This window comes from Lissotriton vulgaris, chromosome 9, assembly GCF_964263255.1.
Source record: "Lissotriton vulgaris chromosome 9, aLisVul1.2, whole genome shotgun sequence".
In the NCBI taxonomy this organism is placed as follows: Eukaryota; Metazoa; Chordata; class Amphibia; order Caudata; family Salamandridae; genus Lissotriton; species Lissotriton vulgaris.
The window spans coordinates 954,307,071-954,328,342 of NC_141697.1; the positions used below are offsets into that span (position 1 = coordinate 954,307,071).

Genomic DNA, 21,272 nt, shown 5'->3' on the forward strand with positions numbered 1-21,272 from the left:
CTGATTATGACAACAAGCGTTAAGAGCGGCCGGCCGGGAAACTGAAAGTACGGCCGGCCTGTGGCCGGCCATGATTCAATTAGGGGAGGAGAAGCCGCAGAGCGCACGCTGGGCGAAGCCCTTTGATGTGCTGTGCGGCTACACAACAACAAGCGTTAAGAGCGCCGGCCGGGAAACAAAGTACGGCCGGCCATGATTCAATTAGGGGAGGAGAAGCCGCAGAGCGCACGCTGGGCGAAGCCCTTTGATGTGCTCTGCGGCCGTGAATGCGCGTGCTTGTTTGGTCACGTGATTCACGTGAACTTAATGAAAACCGCAGCGCAAGAAGCCCTTGGTTTGACGAGGATTTCGAGCACTTGAATTCTCGCTCCCTCAATGCGCTTGTGCGCATTGTAGGTCACGAGACCTAAAAACTGATATTGGATTGAGTAGACTGTTCTGTCTCTTAACTGATAAATTTGTAACCCAGTCATCAACACGTCTACAGTTAAGCAGGCAGTAAGAACATTTAGTTTCTTTCAGTTTCAGTGAATGCGCTATTAAAACAAGGCAGGCCAGTCTGTTGTCATTAGACCTGCACTGAAAGTCAGAAGAAGTACCATTTTAAAGTAAGGCACTTGTCTCTAAACGCCAGTTCAGCATATCTTCGGGACAGCACAGGTGAAAGCACAGCAAAACTCACAAACCATTGTCAAAGCCCATAGGTCTTGCTTTGGCTGCCATCTGTCGGATGTGAAAGTTTGTTTTTTGTCGTTGTGGTTTTTGTAAAAAAATTGTTGTTGGGAAAGATGTTGGGCTCATTGTCAAGCTAAATTTAAAAAAAAATACCATTTTCTGAAACCAAAAATGTTTTTAGTGTCAAAAAGCATACTTTGCCCTAGTAGTGAAAGACACTAGTATACTACCCATGGGGATGTGCTCCTTGCAAAAGAGCAAAATGCTGCCTCTCACAGAGAAATTAGCAAATGGCTGAAGCGAGCTGACCCACTGCCTCGTGCTGTATGCTGTAGTGGGTGGAGGAGATATGTGAATGACAAAATAACCGAGCAATGGACGAAGGGCGGGGACTGAAAGTCTGCCTATGTACATTATACATATAATTTGAATCAAATCAAAAGGCCTTGGCTAACGCCTGGGCTAAACGTCTAGGTCTTCAAAAAACAGGAATGCAAAGCAGATGGATTTCCCCACAGTGAGCAGGGCAGCAGTCAGTGGGCTGTGGGCCAAGTGCTGCTACCACGTGGCCACACACAATAGGCCTTGGAGCAGGCCCTTTTGAAGGTCACCGGATCAGCTACCAAACATGATCCTGTTTGCAACCTGGCACCCTATTTGGTAGCGTGCAGAATTGGCATCAAATACCCTCACCGGCACCAAGGAATGAGAACCAGCACTCAGCCGGTAATACAAGGGCAGAAAGAATGTCAGTGAAAAGCGCAACCAAGCTTGCACCGCTCAGCCCCTACGCCAATAACGCGAGTGCGTTGCTTAAATTCTGCTCGAACTGTGAAAAAAACAGCTCACGCGTACACCGCAGGGTGTGCCAGTGCCCTAGGATTAATTAAGGTGAGTACCCGTAGCCAGCTAGGTTGCCAGGCACAGGGGAATATACTTTCTGCGCGTTTCTCCTTACCCCCACCAATTGCGCAAGTCAGGAGGGAAGTCAGATGAAGCGTGAAAGGTAATGGGTGAGGTTAAAACAGTAAGAGAAAGACCGCGAGGTAGAGAAACACAAGAGGTAAAACGTAAGACGACAAAGCAAATGAAATGTGAGGTAGGGGAGAATAATCAATAGGGCGTGTATGTGTAGCTGAGGGAGCAGAGCCCATGGAGAAACAGTAGGAAAAAGAAGTCTGCAAGGAAAGAGGAAATAAGTTCAGTGAGTAAAAGAAGTTAAAAGACGAAATGTGTAAAGGAGGATAAAGAGAAAAGTTTGTGAGGGGGAGGAAATTAGGTGTGAAAGTGAGCGATGCAAGGAAGGTGTTGAGGGTGAACATGGAACCCCAGGAGCGGGAGGATGGCTGCGATGAAAGCATGGGGGGAGAGAAGTCAGGTGGGGGCTTGAAGGGCACGTGAGAAAAACTGCAGGGGTGGGGGGCGAGCCACATGAAGTTTGTGAGGGAAGATGCTACTGCGGGGCAGTCTGGAGGGAGCAATGAAGTAGGGTGTGGGGTGCCAGGGACTTTGAAGCAGGGGGACAAAAGACTAGAAGGAATAGAGGACCCCCGGGGGTGGCAGTGGGGCACCCGAATCCTGCGAGGACCGCGAGTCGGGAGGGTGTGTTCGTGCGGGCAGAGGAAGTGTCTGGAGGGGAGAGAGCCAGTAAGAGGCGAGTGCAGAGGAAGCGTGTGAGGGGAAGAGGAAGCCTGCGAGGGAGGGAGCCCGTGAGGGGAGCGAGAAGGAAGGGGGAGGGTCAGGAAGCGGCATCGGCGGCTGCAGCGGAGGAGGAGGCGGCGCTCACACACTGCGCCACAGGGAGCACCGGGCACGGCAGACGGTGGCTGGGGAAATAGCGGGTCCCGAGCGGGGTGTGAGCGGGGCGGGGCAGGCGGTAGGCGGCGCTGAGAGCGGCCGAGGCTCGGGCTGTTCCCCGGGCTGCTGCGGGTCTCCCCTCTGCGGGTCTCAGCGGGTCTCTTTGCTGCGGGTCCCGAGCTCGGGTCCCCTGTCCGGCAGGAAGCTGTGGGGGCCGAGGCGCAGGATGGGCTGCACGGTGAGCGCCGAGGATAAAGCCGCGGCCGAGCGCTCCAAGATGATCGACAAGAACCTGCGGGAGGACGGCGAGAAGGCGGCGCGGGAGGTCAAGCTGCTGCTGCTGGGTAAGGGGCCGGGGATGCTGGGGCTGGGTGAAGGGACAGTCAGTGGTGGTTGAGAAATGTGGCGCAGGGTGCCCACCCCAGTGCAGGGTGATTGGGCGAGGGAGTCCGAGGCACCACGGCCTTGGTTAACGGTGGCGTGGATGTATCGCTGGTTGACAGCGTAGTTTATGAAGATGAGGGTGGAGACAGGAAAAGCGAGAGGCCAACTTCTTGTTTCAGGGCGCAGAGCAGGCTGATGTTTCTATTTATTTATGTATGCGTTTTTATATAGCTGGGGCTTTACCCGAAGGTGTCGGAGCGCTTCACACAGTAGGAACAGTAATGATACATGAGGAGAAAATTACAAGTGAACAAATGACAAAAGCAAATGTAAATTACATGAGGCAAAAGTGACAATTGTGAGCAAACAAAATACAAGAGGTAGCAAACGGTGCATTGCAGGAGCAAAAAGGTGACGTGTGCAGGTTACAAAAGCGTACAAAGTACCAGTGGAGGTATAATACTGCAATAAATGGCAGACACTCAAACACAAGAACAAACGTTACGTAGGCAATGGTGGCACTTGTGCAAGTAGCTAAAGCAAACAAAATGTAAGAGGCAGCAAACAGTGTGTTACAAGAGAAAAGTGACGTGTGCATGTTACAAAAGAGTACCAAACACAACAGGTAGAAGGATAATACTGCAATAAATGGCAGACACTCAAACTATAAGAACACACTCGGAAGGCACTTCCATAGTCATGGAGAATAGAATTAGGGGATGAGCTACTGTGTTGTAGGGGGGGGGGTGTACAGCATACGGGACCCCTTGGCTAGAAGAAAAGGGAAGTAGGCTGCTGAACTCAAAAGGGACAGGGGTACAAGAAGCCGTTTCGGCTCCTGTGTAGGAGAGTAGCAACATTCACAAGTTGTTGGTAGCTAAGGGATTGGGTTATTCTCGCCCCACTACAGGTTTGGTCTAAGCACTTAGCCCACCCACACACCCTACCCAGTGAATATAGGGAATGGGGTTGCTGCTCAACCGAATTATTCCCCATCGGCGCCCCCTCTACTCATCCGTACCTTCTTGTCTACTACTCCTTCTAGCTCCAACTCACCGTGTCCATCCAGGCCCAGCATCTTCTATTGCCGCACATCTCTTGGACAACTCTGATTTCTAACCAACCTTCACCCTGATGCCCAAACACCCTCCTGTCCACCTCTGAGCTGCTCTTTCTTCCTCCAGCCTCCTCCATTCTATTAACGTCATTCATTCTGTCTAACACAGCTTGTTCCTTTTTGCTGAGTTACACACCACATCCTTTACACACTCATTTTGTTCTGCCCAAATTCCCTGTTTGCCCCCACAATGTTAATCATACCCTACTGCACCTCATTCACCATGTCCCCCCGCTCTATAATCTCTCTCATATGTTCCATTGTCTGCCCAGTCAACTATTAGACAGTTGCTTACATCTTCCCACCAACATTTTAATTTTTCGGTCCAGCTCATCATTATGGCTAGTGTCCATTTCACCACCCTTGGCCTCCAGTCAGCTGTAACCACCCCCTGCTCCATTTTATCTAAGTACATTTGCCCGTCCACCTGCTCCCAGATTCACCTGTACCATGGATTCCAAATGCCAGCTGCTCTCGTCCTGTCCCTTCTCTTCTCCCCTTTACAAGTCATCTGTGTCTTTGCCATAGTAACCATTCATCTTTCCTCCTATACCCGTCACTCATCGTTTCCTCGGCCATTAAACCTCATATTCACACCCTTGTCATCACTCCTTCAAGTGATGCTGATGGGAATCTAATGTCAACACAAAGTATTCATCCTGGAATCAAGACATTCCCCATACTGTGGACCCATAAAGTCTAAGCAAGGGAGGAAAGCCACGGTTGGAAACTCCCAGCTGAGACGCAGAAGCTCCGTCTGAGCTTCAGTGAATCTTTGGCAAAGAACAGTAGAGACCATCGGTGCAGACAAATCCTAGAATAAAATTAAGTGGCCATCTCTTGATGTGCACCAGCGCCCTGAGTCCAGGCCATGCCCTGCCCTGCCTTTCATCGCAGGCGCTCTTTGAATGTCAGGAATCCTGCCATCCCATTCTTGTAGGTTTGATCAGCTTTTCAAAAGGTTTGCTTCATGTTGTCATTTGCTAGTGGAAGCCGGTGGCTGGGACTGGGTTACATGTATCCATGGTGTGTTTCTGATTTGTCACATGTATCACATAATCCATCATTTTATGCATAAATCTGCAGATTGTTAAAAAAAAGTTTCTAGCTCAAACAGATCAAAAGTAACTAAAAGCTGAGCGAGTCATGTTGCGTACAGTGAACCTCTTTGAAAGTTGCCTGGTTACCTATTTTTTTTAATTTACTGCAGTTTTTTTATGTGTTAAATTGATACCAAGGTTAAGAAACCTTTTCCCAGGCAATGTTAACATGTAAAAATGACGAAATTAAATATAAAAAACACAACTTTTTGCCACATACCTTCCCTTTTCTCGCCATATAATTAAATGAAACCTGCTGCCTAATCCCCAGCATGTAATTCCGGTTGCCCTGCATATATTTTAGTGAAACCTATCAAAGATATTTTCAGAAATGTGTACAAGTCATGATTTTTAAATTTTGGAGTGAATAAATGTTGCGATTCCTCTTGGAACCCCCCCCCCCCCCCCCCCCCCCCTCCCAGAAATTGACCATCTAATTAAGAGGTCTTTCACATAGCAGTTGTTGCATTTGTGTTTGCTTTGAGTTTGCAGTATAATGTGTAAATTGTCAGCTCTCCTCCTGGGTAAACACTTCCTGTTTTAATTTTCTTAGTGTGTTAACCCGCTGTTACCCTAATCTTATCTGTGATTTATGGTTTCACATATTTACTCTTCTCTGCCGAGGCAGAGGGCGTGCTACCTTCAAAAAACCATCTCCAACGAGGGCGCTTTGAGAGTTTCAGAAACCTCGTGTTTTTATGTCATTCTGAAGGTTGTCGGGTTTTGTAATATGTGCTTGATGTTGTTTCTCTGTTTATTCCATCGCGGTGCTTCCCTTACCGCCATTTCTGAAATCGTGTCTACTTAAAATACAAACATTCAATCAAAATATCCATTCCAGGGCATTGGAGCTGGTCGCGAGAGTCTAATGAACCGATGAAGCAGGGCGGTGGAGCTGTTACCAAGGGGCCACTGAGTTAATACGCCACGGCAGTGGAGCTGTTGGCAAGGGGGCACTGAATTACAAACACTGGGCATTGGAGCTGTTGGCAATGGGGCGCCAAATTAATAAAACTGGGCAGTGGAGCTGTTGGCAAGGGGGCGCCAAATTAATAAAACTGGGCAGTGGAGCTGTTGGCAAGGGGACACTGAATTAATAAAATAGGGCAGTGGAGCTGTTGGCAAGGGGGCACTGAATTACAAAAAACTGGGCAGTGGAGCTGTTGCGAAGGGGTCACTGAATTAATAAAACTGGGCAGTGGAGCTGTTGGCAATGGGGCGCCAAATTAATAAAACTGGGCAGTGGAGCTGTTGGCAAGGGGGCGCCAAATTAATAAAACTGGGCAGTGGAGCTGTTGGCAAGGGGACACTGAATTAATAAAATAGGGCAGTGGAGCTGTTGGCAAGGGGGCACTGAATTACAAAAAACTGGGCAGTGGAGCTGTTGCGAAGGGGTCACTAAATTAATAAAACTGGGCAGTGGAGCTGTTGGCGGCGCCAAATTAATACAACTGGGCAGTGGAGCTGTTGGCAAGGGGGCACTGAATTAATAAAATTGGGCAGTGGAGCTGTTGGCAAGGGGGCACTGAATTAATAAAACTGGAAGGGGAGCTGTTGGCAAGGGGCACCAAATTAATAAAACTGGGCAGTGGAGCTGTTGGCAAGGGGCCACTGAGTTAATACACCAGGGCAGTGTGGCTGTTGGCAAGGGGGAACTGAATTAATAAAACTGGGCAGTGGAGCTGTTACCAAGGGGGCACTTAATTAATACAACTGGACAGGAGAGCTATTGGCTAGGGGGCGCCAAATTAATAAAACAGGGCAGTGGAGCTGTTGGCAAGGGGGCACTGAATTAATAAAATAGGGCAGGGGAGATGTTGGCAAGGGGCACTGAATTAATAAAACTGGGCAGTGGAGCAGTTGGCAAGGGTGCACTGATTTAATAAAACTGGGCAGAGGAGCTGTTGGCAAGGGTGGCACTGAATTAATAAAACCAGAAATTGAGCTGTTGGCAAGGGGGCACTGAATTAATAAAACAGGGCAGTGGAGCGGTTATGAGGTCACTGAATTGATAAATCAGGGCAGTGAAGCTATTGGCAAGAGGGCACTGAATGAATAAAACAGGGCAGTGGAGCTGTTGGCAAGGGGGTATTGAATTAATAAACCTGGGCAGTGGAGCTGTTGGCAAGGGGGTATTGAATTAATACACCTGGGCAGTGGAGCTGTTGGCAAGGGGGCACTGAATTAATACACCTGGGCAGTGGAGCTGTTGGCAAGGGGGCACTGAATTAATAAAACTGGGCAGTGGAGCTGTTGGCAAGGGGGTATTGAATTAATAAACCTGGGCAGTGGAGCTGTTGGCAAGGGGGCACTGAATTAATACACCTGGGCAGTGGAGCTGTTGGCAAGGGGGCACTGAATTAATAAAACAGGGCAGTGGAGCTGTTGGCAAGGGGGTATTGAATTAATAAACCTGGGCAGTGGAGCTGTTGGCAAGGGGGCACTGAATTAATACACCTGGGCAGTGGAGCTGTTGGCAAGGGGGCACTGAATTAATACACCTGGGCAGTGGAGCTGTTGGCAAGGGGGCACTGAATTAATACACCCGGGCACGGGAGCTGTTGGCAAGGGGGCACTGAATTAATAAAACAAGAAATTGAGCTGTTGCAGGGGCCTTTGATTTGATGAACCAGGGCAATGGAGCTGTTGGCAAGGGGCCATTGAATCGATTAACCAGGGCGTTGGAGCGGTTCGCCAGAGGCCATTGAATTAATAAACCACAGCAAAGGAGCTGTTGGCTGGGCCCAGTAAATCCATAACCTATTGCATTGGAGCTTTTGCTAAAGAGGGTCGCATTGATGATATAGGAAGCGTCCTTTACTCCTCATGCCTTACCACGCATGTCATTACCCTGCATTTTTTACTCCGCAAAAACTTTTAGAATGCAGGGCTTTACACCTCAAACCATTACAACGCATTCCCCCTTACAACGCCCCAGTGGAGTTAGAATAGTAAATTGCGTTGTAATGGACAATGAGTTGTAATGGATTGCGTTGTAAACCCCTGCGTTGTAAAAGTCTTTGCTGAGTGAAAAACGCAGGGTAATGGCACGCGTTGTAAATGCGTGCAGAGTAAAGTGAGCTACTCTGATGATATACCAGGGTTGGGGAGCCTTTGGCACGGCGTCATTGAATCACCTAGCCTGGCCAGATTTTGTTATCCTTGTGATCACAGAGCTGGACTCGACAACCATCTGATAAAGGAAACATTTCCAACATGGCAACATGCAGAGCTGCATGTGAGTCTGCAACTTACCTCCTCCTCCTCGAAGTGATAGCCAAGGCGCACTACTTTGCCCACTGATTTGTGTTTCCTTGTATGTGTTTTTTTCTCTCACAGATAGTGACGACCACTTAAGTTTGACAGTAGAATATGCTTTAATATTGTGGGACCTGTTGTAAAAAAATGTTTCTACACTTTTCTTATTCTTTTTTTCCTTTTACATGCGAGGAAGTGCTATTTGCAGCATACAGATTAAAACACTGTTTAATTAATGGTGTTAACATACTATGGCATTTAAATTTTAATTGACACCGTCAATCTAAGAGGGACTCTTGGTCGGGAGATAAACGAGTAAACAATTTTTAAAAGTTTTATTGGTGATGTGGTTCTAGGGTGGTTTGTTATTAATTATTTAAATTCTCCAAGCAAATAAATCCACTAAAAGTGACACCTGCTACAACTGTGCCTTATAATGAGACCCCCTTGTGGGACTGCCATTTTTGGCTGGAGCTATTAAACCCGATACACCAGGAATGACCCTCTCCAGCCCGCAGGGTTCTGGGAGGATGGGTGGTCTTATGCGGGAACTGTAGTGTGGCCAAATGGTGTTGACAAACCAAAGGTATCCATCCTCTCTCTTGCATGGACTCCAATATTTTCCATTCGTGTGATTGCTTATAAACTGGAGAATGCCAGTTTGAAGCACTTTTATAAAACTATGTGCGAATCAGATTTTTGGAACAACCTGATGTCTTTTCATCAGATGTGGCCTGTCGCCATATCATGCTGTCTGTGATTGTTTTTTGGGTTTTTTTGAACTGCGATCTCTGATATTAAGCAACAGAGGGTCTTCTAGTGTTTTGCTACATTTTGTAAACTTTTGTTTTACCCGTGTGCCTCCCACATATTTCAGTGAGATAGATTTGTAGCAAAGAAATAAGGCTGTCGCCTGTCTCCCACACACTTTGAATTAAAACATTGAGTAGGCTGGGGTGGACAACATAAAAAAAATGCAAATTTCGTTAGAGTTGGTGTTCTTTTTTCCACCACCTGAAAATAAGCTACTGCGTGTGGTCGAGTAACACTGAAAGGAAGAAGCTCTGCAAAGATGTGTTTGCTTTAAGCTAACCGCCCTCAAGAAAATTGATTGACCACACGTCAGTGCACCTTTCGATCTGTATTCTGGTTTTTAGTAAATGCAAATAAGTTAAAACAGTTTTAGGAAGACCTGGAATAATTTTTGGGAAAAAGGGACATGTAAGCAGGAGGATAACTTTGAGCTCTGTAAGGCAGGAACACCCAACCACCAAGAGGGGGAGGGGGCAGGCTTGGTTATCAGCTAGGTGGCCACACTAGGTTACATTTTGGAGACCTTTCACCAAAGTTTCAGGCGGTCTTAACATTTTGCGTTTGTCACCGACTAAGGGTAAATTTGGAGATCCCGCTGCATCTATGTGTGAAGATAAGCTGGAGTCAGGCGTGGCAGTCATTCTCCACCATTAAAGCTCATGCTTCTGAGACCAGCGATGGTGAAATCTGCCCCAGTGACACTGGTTCACGAGTCCTGACTCAGTCTAGTAGGTGCACAGCCTCAAACTTGTGGCATTGTGATTGTGGACCTAAGTGGCCCTTCAGGATCTCTCCAAAGTTTTGTTCTTTGATCATCTGGAACCTAAAAAGTGTGGTAGACATGCAGCCTTATCAATGAAGGTTGGAGTTCTGATAACAGGCGGGCACTCTTCCAACATCTGAAATTAGTATGTAGCTCCACTGCTTAATTTGTAAATAAATTGATAAGTGCCAGGGCTGATCTTTTTTCTTTGGAATTTGCCGCCAGCACTTCTGAGTGTTGGGGGTTTCCCAATGCCAAGACTGCTTAGCCTTCCGTTTACATGGGCAACCCTTTCTTTTGTACTGTAATGTTGTGCCCATGCAGTTTCCTCCTGCTGATATCTGAAGGAAGTTGCGTGGGCGAAAACCCCAGGACCTAGAGCACTATGTGAATCTCTATATGGGGCCTGTGTCCCAACTCCATTTGTCCTGTCCCCACCAACACTGATTTTGCTTGCAGAGCAATAAAAAGCGTACCTTACCACACACTTTAAGCAGTCCTACCACTGTTCGCTGGAAGTAGTTTTTGAGGTAATACATTAGCCCATGTAGTTGCTTACATTTATTAACATTTGACACTGTGTATGTATGTATGTGTGTGTATGTATCTATATATATAATATATATATATATATATCATACACTTCCCATTGCCTGTGTAGGTGCCCTCACCAGTTTTATAACTGGCCCAGCGTGTGTCCACTCCCTAAAATTTACATCACTGGGTGCAGTAGCCTAAAGACTCTGAGAAACTGCATGTTTCGACTCGTAATGAGACTCACTCATTATAAGCCGGTCCCAGTTTATAGGACATGGTGCTTGCGTTAACGCAAGCCGGCCATCATGAGGCATGCATTTGTAGAGCCCGCTGTCCTGGCTGCTAAGTTCTTGCTGTGAAAGGAGTATGTGGTTGCTGAAGTCTGATTGACCGGCTGACAGCTGTAGAAGCAACCTTGGCATTGTCCACGGAGAGTGATATTTACATTCTGTGTGATGATGGTTTATATTGCCTTTTGCATTCTTACATTTTCTGTTGTCGTTGATCGTTTTGAAGTGTGAAGTTTCCAAGAAGGGGTGGAACCAGAAATCAGATACTCGGACACATCAAAGATAGCCATGTGCAACATGGCATGGAGCATTTTATCTCCCCAACTGCCACTGCACAGCTTCATCGGGGGAGTGCTGTAAACAGTGGGTTTAATCTGAAATACGCAGCTCTTCAGTCAATTATTCAAAATATTTCTTCAGTGAGTTTTGTTGTGTCTGTGCGGGATTTAATTGTTTTGGTGCATGGGGCACAGGGATGCCCTTGAAGTTGTTTTCCGAGGTTCATGTGGTGCTGCTAACTTAAAGGCTCCTTTCAGATCCGAAGTAACTGACTGAATGTATTGTTCATACAAAATGGCATGGCACTTCTTGGCACTTCAAAAAATATTTTTAAAAAAGGTATATCTGCTACACACTCTGGCCAATCTTACAAGCATTGGCTGAGTCCCTTCCATCGGCATTGGGCACAGACTTCCTCATTCTAGGCCCAAATCAGATGCCACCACCACTTTGTCAGGCTTTAATTGCTGCACCTCTGACAACATACTTGGCTACCTCTGCCCATGCCTGGGATTGGCTGCCTCTCTGTTGATCCCAGGCGTTGATTGGCTCCTCCTAGGCCCAAGGCATTGGCTGCCTCTTCCACAATTACGGGTTTTTGCTGCCTTCTCCTGAGCCCTCACATTGGATAACTCTGTGAAGACCCTGGCCATTGGCTGATCCAACCCTACATCCAAGACCCAATTGATCCCCACTTGGTCTCGGGCATTGTCTGCCTCTTCATGGACACCATCATTGGCCGCCTATTCCGTGCTCCCCAGTAGTAGCTGCCTCCAGGTCCTGCTGGGCCTCAAGCATTGGGGGCCTCCTGCTGGACCCGTCCCCCAAGCATGGCCTGCCTACTGAGCACTATTTATTTATTTGAAAGTTTTATAGAGCGCAGACAAGACCCTTGCAGGTATCAGAGCGCTTTACAGTTATATATCATACATTCACATACCATAGAGCACAGCATTATTCATGAAGACAAAGTCAAACAACATGATGCAGAACAGGAACGGCCTGGTGAATCATAGTAGAATAATGAGTATGCAAACAGCAAAGCAGTAAGGTGCCGAGCCAGGGGGGGCTGACGAAGCAAGGTCGTGAGAACCTGGGATTATGTTTAGGTGAATTTTGCCATGAGGATTCCTTTTACTTCCAACTTGAAGGATGAGGGGGAGGGGTTCAGTCTTGTTTCGGATGGAAAGGCATTCCATATCCTGGGTGCCATTCCTGGGAAAGATCGTTTGTACGTTTTTTTCTTGTTGAAATGTTGTGGCTTCAGAAGGAGGTTTTCCGCACTTCTTGTGGATCTGTTCCCCCCGGATATTGGGATTTTTTGTGTGAGATAGCTGGGAGCACGGTGATGTAAGGCCTTCTAAGTCATGCAGGCTATTTTCAGGTTAATTCTGGCTTCAAAAGGCAGCCAGTTTAGAGATCTTAGGTCAGGGGAGATGTGGGACCTTCTTTTCGAGCCAGTGATGAGTCTTGCAGCTGCGTTGGTGGCGGCTCATAGGGGAGCTGTAGTGGCTTTGGGGAGACCGCATAGTGCAACACTTCCATAGTCCAGCTGTGGTAGAACTAGAGCTTGAACCGCAATCTTGAAGTCCTTGGGAGGTAGGAAGGGTTTCAACTTCCTTAGTGTATTAATCTGAAAGTTTGCAGGTGCTCAAGCGTGGATGTAAAACAGTTTCTGGCTGGGGTGGAGACTATGGGTCTTAGTGTGAGACAGGAAGATGATGCAGTTGTACTTTGGTGTACCACATCCTGACTCGACACCATGTATGTCACTACATCCTGAACAAGGCAAACGGAGGCCTCAAAAGGGGGTGTTTCCCACATGCAAAATAGATTAACTTCCACATCCGCACTCTCAAGGCCCCTGCTGATCAATTGTTAAATCAATGCCACATTATCCAATTTTCTTAGTTTCGTGTCATAACTCCTAAAATATATTTATCAAATGCTGCTTTGGCTTTAAAATCGGTGGGGCTGCTCCAAATCATTTTTTGTTTTAAACCTACACAGTCTTCTGAAGTTCTTCCATCACGTACAACCAAGTTGTCACAGCCACAACCATAACAACTGATACAAAGTTAACTAACCTACCATAACACGAGATCTATCAATGATCTCAAAACGCCAGATGCAGCTCTTACGCATGGACAGTTGCATTATTGTCCTCTCAATTACAATCTTAAACAGCACAATTCACCTTTTAAGGGAAACCCTACCTGTTCATGTCCAGGAAAGTAAGATGCGAACCCCTAACAATCATCTGCTGATATCTTTGCATGAAATCCCTGGCTAGGCCTGGTAACATTGAGCATCAACAACATACTACAGTGCTGCAACCCAGAAATGTCCTGCAATGAGGCAGGCTTCCGTCAGCAAGGAAAAAAGGCCAAGACCTCGTCGCACAGAGCACAGCCATATTTAATTCAAACATGTAATCAGAGCAGTAAACAAATGGGAATGCAAGTCAAGGTGGCATTTGTATTGCTGCCTGTTATGTGATATAAAAGCAAATATTGAAAAACGTGCCCATGTCTCAAAGCCACTAACAACACCGTAAGAATAAAAATGTGGACCTCTATCAAAGTTTATTCTAAATTTTTCACACCTGTAGAAATTCATGGTAAAAATCACATTTCCATAATTTTCTGTATATCTGAAAGTTTTTAGTTGGCTGTTAGATGGGTCTGGTGGCTCAGTGGACTAATGCGTCCACTGCAGTGGCCTGAGTTTGACCTCATGGGAACAGGTTCAAATCCCGAAGGGTCCGCTCAGCCTTTCATCCTTCTGAGGTCGATGAAATGAGTACCATTGAGTGGGGTAACAATAAACATCTGTTATTCAGAACCAAGATGCCTACGGGTAAACACACTTTACAAATACATGTTCTAGGCATACAAGGATGTCTTAAAATTTTGTGGAACTAGAAAATTGAGGTTGGAGTGTGAGTAGCAGTGGCAGAAAATCAAACCTATTTTGTACCATGCTCTTATTTGCATGTGCCAGACTTTTCCCTAGATCTTACAATAGCAAGGGTATTGTAGCAGTATCAAAGGTGAGTCCTTGTGTGTTCCTTAGTATTCAGGATGCCAGACGCGTGTGCAGTGAAAAGTTCATTCACTGTGGAACTTGGCTGATCAGTCATTGATTGGTTTACGGGAGGTAGTGTGATGGTTGAGAGTAGATTTAGGATGTATTACACAATTAATTATCTTCCCCTCCCATTCCCTCTAGTCTGTCTTTTAACTCATAAAGGTCTGTAAAATGTTCTCTCTCTACTCCTCCCACGTCACCTCACCCTCCGGTGCCTGTGATTCACAGATAAAAAATACATATGAAAGAAAATGTGTTCTCCTTCATCCAAGTCAAGTCAGAGATTTGTATAGCGCGCTACTCACCCAGAGGATCTCAAGGCGCTTAGGGGAAAGGGGATTGTTACTGATCGAATAACCAAGTCTTGAGTTGCTTCCTGAATGAGAGGTGGTTCTGGGTGAGACGGAGGTGAGAGGGGAGGGAATTCCAGGTCTTGGCCGCCAGGTAAGAGAAGGATCTTCCTCCCATGGTGGCTTTTCGGATGCGTGGGATCACGGCGAGGGCTAGGTTGGCCGAACGTAGTTGGCGGGTGGGGGTGTAAAAGGATAGGCGATTGTTGAGGTAGCTGGGTCCTAGGTTGTGGAGGGCCTTGTGTGCGTGAGTGAGGAGACGGAACGTGATTCTCTTGCTGATAGGGAGCCAGTGTAGGTCTCTCAGGTGTTCTGATATGTGGTTGTGTCAAGGTATGTCCAGGACGAGTCGGGCGTTCCTTTTTTTTTTATCCATTTAGTGGCAAATTTTTGTCTCTAGGAAGGGAGAATAGTAATATCCTGGATCAGTCATTTGGATGGCCACTCACTGATTGTTCTGCATATGAACATTTTTGGGTGTATATGTCCCTTTTCTTCCTTTGTCACTGGTCGTTTTTGCTCAGACCAAATAGTTATCCAATGCCTTTGTATTTTAGAAAAAAATTAAATTAAATAGTCTTTCTCCTGATTTCGTGGAGGGGTGTGACGTTAGTATTTTTTTCTTTATTCTGCTGCTTTCCCTCTCTAACCTGTGTCCTCCTAGGAAACCTGGACTTCTGTTGAATCCTCTATCTTTGCCTCTTAAGTTATTGCACCATTCTAGGCCTTTGCATAGTCACATCCTCGGGTCTTTTGTTCTTTTAGTAAATTAGCGAGAGATCCAGCTGTAAGGGATTCAGAGCTGGAACTGCTATATCGCTGCAGGTTGCAGCTCCCTCAAGTGCTGCAGGTTGCAGCTCCCTCAAGTGCTGCAGGTTGCAGCTCCTTCAAGTGCTGCAGGTTGCAGCTCCTTCAAGTGGGCTTTTAATTAGAACCTCAACAGACTTAATAAATGAACATACTTAATACGTTCACCTAAGGATGTGGAGAAGGCCAGGGGGTCAACCGGTGTGTGTACTATTGCTAGTATCACGGCTGTGTTACCCTTTTTGTCAACCGGGAAGTGCAATCCTGCGAGAAACGCCCTGGCACCCACCTGAAGCCAGAGCGCGTCATAATCTGTTTTGGGCTACACACTAGAACAAACATTGCAAAACAATGCCATACTTACTATAGTCGGCAAAACTAAACGATCTGGTGAACTCCGCCCGCACCATGACCCTGCTCTGATGGCACACATTCCGCCAACAAGGAATAAGGCCCATCATCCAAATACTGACTAAATCTACCTGTTCCATAAGTACCAGTGACTCTACCCTAGCCCTATGAGTGTTTGACAGTAGATAACTCTAAAGCCTTTAGCAACGCCCTAGGCCTTTCCAACGTGCTGAAACATGTTGCATAGAAATCTAGCTCATCCCTCGAGTTTGGTCATCTATGTAGACTGCTAGTGGTTAAATGTTATTGACTTAGTTGATTTAATATACAAGAATCTTTACTGATGTTGCATATAACCTCTTGTGTTTGATAGATGTTCAAAGGTAACACTGTTAGTCATGATTTTAGAGCCGATGTACGCTTGACTTTCATATTACTATTTGAATGTGACACTTCAGCATCTCTATTATAAAACATTTACAATTTGTTTTGTAAAGATCTATTAAAACTACGTTTCTTGCCAAACAACACTGTAGGAAAAATACAACAATTTTTTTTTTTAAATCTAGCTCAGGTAGATAGGGTCTGAGTAACAAGTTCATCGAGACAGGACCATGTGAAAAGAAATAAACATAAATTGAAAAAACAAATCTACACACTCTATCAATCTTTTCGTTTATCGCCCTAAATAATTCTACATGCACCCTGACTCACAATAAAGCCCATCTCCCCCAAAAATTCTAGACCTCACTTTGAGTAGAAAATGTTCTAGGTTCTACACGAGGTGGGAAGCACATTTAGCTGGATTTTCAGAAATTAAACGGATTGAGATTTATGGAGGGAGAGGTTGATACTTTGTCAAATTGTATTTTTGAGCCTCTGTTTTTGGCAGTCTGTTTTACTGCCTATTTTCACATGGTGCCATCTACTGTGCTCGCTTTCCTGCTTAACCTTATTGGACACACCTAACAGGGTCTCTAGATTGACCTTTTCTTTTCAATATTACAGTTAATCATTTGGAATTTTTATCCGAGATGATGTTCTCAGCTTTTGGGGCGATGCCTCTTGATTTTTTTTTAATGTTTTGCCTATCTCCCCACTTCATTCTTGAAGCATGACCTCTAGTTACAAGAATGCTTATTCTCCTAAAAATGTAGGCTTCATGTCCTGTGATCACTGCCTTTAGGAATTTGATGTCCTCACTATATCTCTTTCCCTGCAGTGTTTACTCATTTAGGTTCTTTTATCTCTCCCAAACATAATCAAAGTTTAGCATTCATTTACACATTGTGAGAAGCAGTAAAGTAAAACATGTGCAGTTTGATTTAGGAGAAAATACCAAAGTGGTAAGAATGTTCAAATATTGTACAAGCTAGGGTGGTGGAAGTGTAGCTGGGTGGTCCAGAGGCTGCAGTGGGTGGCAGGCTAGGCATCTTTGTGCATCATTAATTAACCACATCTAGGATGGTGCACATGTTATACTTTTTAGCCCTAATCCTCTTCATTAGTTTGATAACCAGATCAGGACGTGGTTCGCCTAGTAGCGGAACCACCAAAACAAATAAATAGGAGATTGTGGTAGGCGAGGCAATGTGGTCGGGACTATGATTTTTTTCCCTCAGATCCCAAGTTCAAAAGGTGCGAATATGTATGGAATATGATGGCTGATATGCCGATCAAAGCGTTTCAAATTCTCCTATTAAGTGGCAAATGTTTCTTTATTCATATTAAGTTCTAGTAAGCGGTTCATGGCTTCAATACTGATGTGTGCGTTCTTATTAAAGCTGAGGTGGCGAAGACGAGCTCATTGTGAGCATTTCCCTGCTCACAGCTACGGTACTTGCTTTACACCAACTTGGGTTCACACTGGCTCACCCACCTTGTACAAAAAGATACCAGAGTGTGGGTTTGCCGTTAAAAACAAAAAAGTAAACACTTGACGTGGAAAAGTCGAATTTGGATGACAAAAAAGTACAATCGTCAAAAAAGTACAATCTACTAAAACTTAAATAAATTACAAATGAGCATGGGTTAGAATTAGTGAGAACTTTATGGTCATGTTTAGGGGTTATTGTTGAAGTAAGGTTTTTTTCAGATGAGATGATGTAATGGCAGTGATAGTGTTAGGATTGGAATCAGAGTGAGAAAAAAGTAAGACTGGGAACTGTTTAGTTAGGGTTAGCATAAAGGTTGGGTGGGGATGAAGTAAGAGTTAGTGTTGAGATTGACGTAAACTTTAGGGTTGGCATAAGAACTTGGTTACATTTTAGTCTGGGTAAGTAGATGGATGGGCTTAGAGTAATTTAAGGTGTAAGGGTTGGTGCAGAATAAGGGAAACAGGGGGTCCTTTGTAAAACAGGAGACTACACTGTGTAAGTGAACAAAAAGGGTTGGGCTTAAGGCTAACGATTGAGTAACAGGGTTTGTGTCTGGGACTTACATGTATAATGCTTATATGTAGAGGTAAAAACTTTTATTTTTTATCTCTACTTATGTAGTTTCTCTAGAAGTACTCGATAACTACTACTTTTTTGTGTGTACGTGTTTAAAAACTACTGTTGGGTGTTGCAATGAAACAATTCCTACCCTTAGTGAACTGACAGCCATTCTATATTACTGTTAAAACGTCTTGTGAGCTCTGGTGACTGGTCCATCACAGTAGCAAGAGGAAATACGTCTAAGGCTTCAGTAGCTGCAGGGATGAAAACTGTGGCCTGGATTGGGAACTGACTGTGTACTGATTTGTTCAGAACATTACCAGGTATACCCTGACTCCAAGTGAGGTCCTGTGCCGTTGTTGAATGCACCCAAGAAAATACCCCGGGGGCATCCTCGTCTGCGATAACGGGACACCACAAAAACCTTGCTGAATATGCATCTCAGATGAATTATCTGATTGCAAGGATCACTGTGTCGTATGCCACTGCAGTTTTTTTCTCGTAAGTTGTGATCGGTCTTCCAGCTAGGTGTAAAACGTAGCCTGTGTAGATTTTTCTTATAGAATTGAAAGAAACGATTTTCCCCATGCTCCACATTTCAGAGTATTGATATATTTTGAACATGTAATTTAGATTCAATTTTCTTTGTTGTAATGGTTATAAGCAATTTAAAGATCTTGCACCTAAAAACGAACCAAGTTAGTACATGCCTCCAGTTTATTCTCATGTACAGTAGAACCTGGGTGTAAACACTCACAAAACCTTACATTGTAGTGAAATGTTGATCTTTTTGCTGTCCCCTTTGCTTTCAACTGATAGGCTGATTTGCATGTTAACAATATTCCAGAGTCTGATATGTAACCTGAATGCAAAACGTTGTACATGTCTGGGTTCCTTATTGAGGGGCTACGTGCTTCCTGGTAAGGTAGTCTTTAAATTTTTTTTTTTAAAGAAATAGAAATACCAATTGAGACATTTTAAATTGCTAATTTAACACAGTATTTAAAATATATTAAAAACATCTTTAGGAAAAAATATATGTAACCTTATTTATAAATGCTTTAAACATTTTGCTAGTAATCACTGAGGCAGGCCTCTCCTCTTGATTATTTTGCAAAAGATAGTTTGCTGGTATAATAAATCACAAATGATGCACCATGCCAGAGTTCCAACGATTTCCAACCCTTGTATTAGTTAATATTTTATTTCATAAACGTGTGTAGTTACAAACAGGATATGCTATTTATGTGAGTGTTGTTTTTTGTGTCACAGCATAACTTTTCAATTTTAACCTGTCGAATTTCATGGGCAATACCAATTTAAATTATTTGTAAATGTTCTCTTGGATAATTCTTTTTTTGTAAACCATTTCACAGTCCCTTATAAAAAAAATTTTGAATAAAGCTTTCAGCACTTCCTTAAAAGCATCACAGTATTGCTTACATCTTGGTTTTCATATCCTCTTATCTTAAATTCCTCTAAAACAGATGGTAAACTTTGAATTAAAAAAACTTTAAAAAGATGAATCTCAACATTAAAATAAAATTGTGCTACTGGATTTAGTGATCCTTGTCCAATACGTGTGACCTCAGTTTTTTTTTTTTTGTCTACTTTGAAACCGTATGGGTGCTAAATATTGTTGCGCCGGGACAACTCTTCATTTGTATTAATTGGGTAATGGACTTAGCATTATCCGCCCAAATGTACAATTAGCAAACACAACAATATGATGGATGAAGTGCTGACACTTGTCAAACACTCACCCCCAGTCATGAGATCTAATTAAATCTATCATTCTTTTGCTCACCATGGCACCCCAGTTCGGACCCAGCCATGTGCGAATCTGTCCTGTTCCTCATAGGAGCAGTCCAACCTGAACTGCCAGGACAGGTCCTCCCTGGACTGGAAACAAGCGCCCTGGGACCAGTTTTGGCCAGGCTAACTTGAATTCAGTGTCATAGCGAGCAAGGGACCCATGTCTGGGGGTGAATGTTTGATTTGTTTAGCATTATGTCCATCATCTGTTCATTTGGCATTTGCTGCCCAAAATGGGAAGGGTAAGCCCAAATGTGGGTCCCGTACTCGCTACGCCACCAGATTCCGGCTAGCCTGGACCCCGAAACCGGTCCCAGGATGCCTGTTTCTTCTCCAGGTAGGACCTGGCCTGGCAGTTCTGGCTGGACTGTTTCAGTGGGGAGCAGGGTCAAACTGATTTGCATATGGCTGGGTCTAAACTGGAATGGTGAGGCGTGCAAAAAAAGATGGATTTAACCTAGATTTGTGACTAGGGGTGAATGTTTGATTTGTTCAGCATTCCGTCCATTTTCTGTTCTTTTTGAAAATGTACAGTCAAGCTGTTCAAGAGGCTTCCAGGCCAATTTACTAGCTGCTGTGATTTCCACATATTCCTTTCTTTTTCTTTTAATTATGCCCATCCATTTGCCTTTAAATTACTGCTGGTATTTGCCTTTCTTCTCCCAAGGTCTGAATTTTAGACTTTGCCTGATTAATTTAAATTGTTAGTGGGATACAGTGTGTGAATTAGATATTCAACACTTTTACTTACCTACGGTACTATCAAAGAGGACATTTTTTATCCACATATGATGGAACTCTTAAGGTGGACCGGTAAAATTGCATAATTCTAGCTACTGAAATATCATGAAGTTTTTGAAAATTTATCAACACTACGCTTTTGTTGCTACATGGGATTTGGCGATATCTTGCGTCACTTTTGTTTTTCTTTTTTCCAGAGCGTGACCTTGCCATACAAAGTTTAGCAGGATTTTTTAAAGCGACTGGCTCGAATTGAAAATGCCTGTGGGCAATGCATTTGTTGTGCAAACCTGTTTCCCGCTGGTATCTCATATATAGAAAAAGTATGTGAAATTACATAATGCTTAATTTCAAGGAATGTCACAGGTTATGCGTAACTGAAAATTGAGGAATTTCTTTCAGTCCTCCAGTGTTTTTGCCCAGTTCAGATGGGATGTCAACTGTATTAATAAAGAATAAATTGGGCTCATCACACAACTTTACTTGACCTGCCAACTTTGCTCGTCCTGCCACTCTTTGGGTTAAAGCTCACGCTGCAGAGATCTGTAGAACTTGGAATCCTGAGTCCTGCTACATTGAGTTAATAGTGGCACCTGTTGTTTGCAGCACTTGCACACAGAAAGAATGTGGAAGGGAGAATCCTACATTATTGTGGCTTTTGAGCAGG

General features: G+C 44.5%; 1 protein-coding gene and 1 long non-coding RNA gene across 2 annotated transcripts in view; both read left to right on the top strand.

The window, feature by feature from the left end:
- The first annotated feature begins 2,186 nt into the window (after window positions 1-2,186).
- Window positions 2,187-21,272, top strand: part of LOC147692601 (guanine nucleotide-binding protein G(i) subunit alpha-2) — a 468,721-nt gene continuing 449,635 nt past the window's right edge. The window contains exon 1 of the mRNA XM_086938805.1: window positions 2,187-2,816. Within this exon, the coding sequence (XP_086794931.1) occupies window positions 2,699-2,816 (118 nt within the window). The 5' untranslated portion in view covers window positions 2,187-2,698. The remainder of the gene's footprint in view (window positions 2,817-21,272) is intronic.
- LOC147692602 (uncharacterized) lies at window positions 13,794-16,229 on the top strand. The gene is made up of 3 exons (XR_015299836.1): window positions 13,794-14,374; window positions 14,797-15,303; window positions 15,354-16,229. It is a non-coding gene; the product is annotated as an uncharacterized LOC147692602 (long non-coding RNA).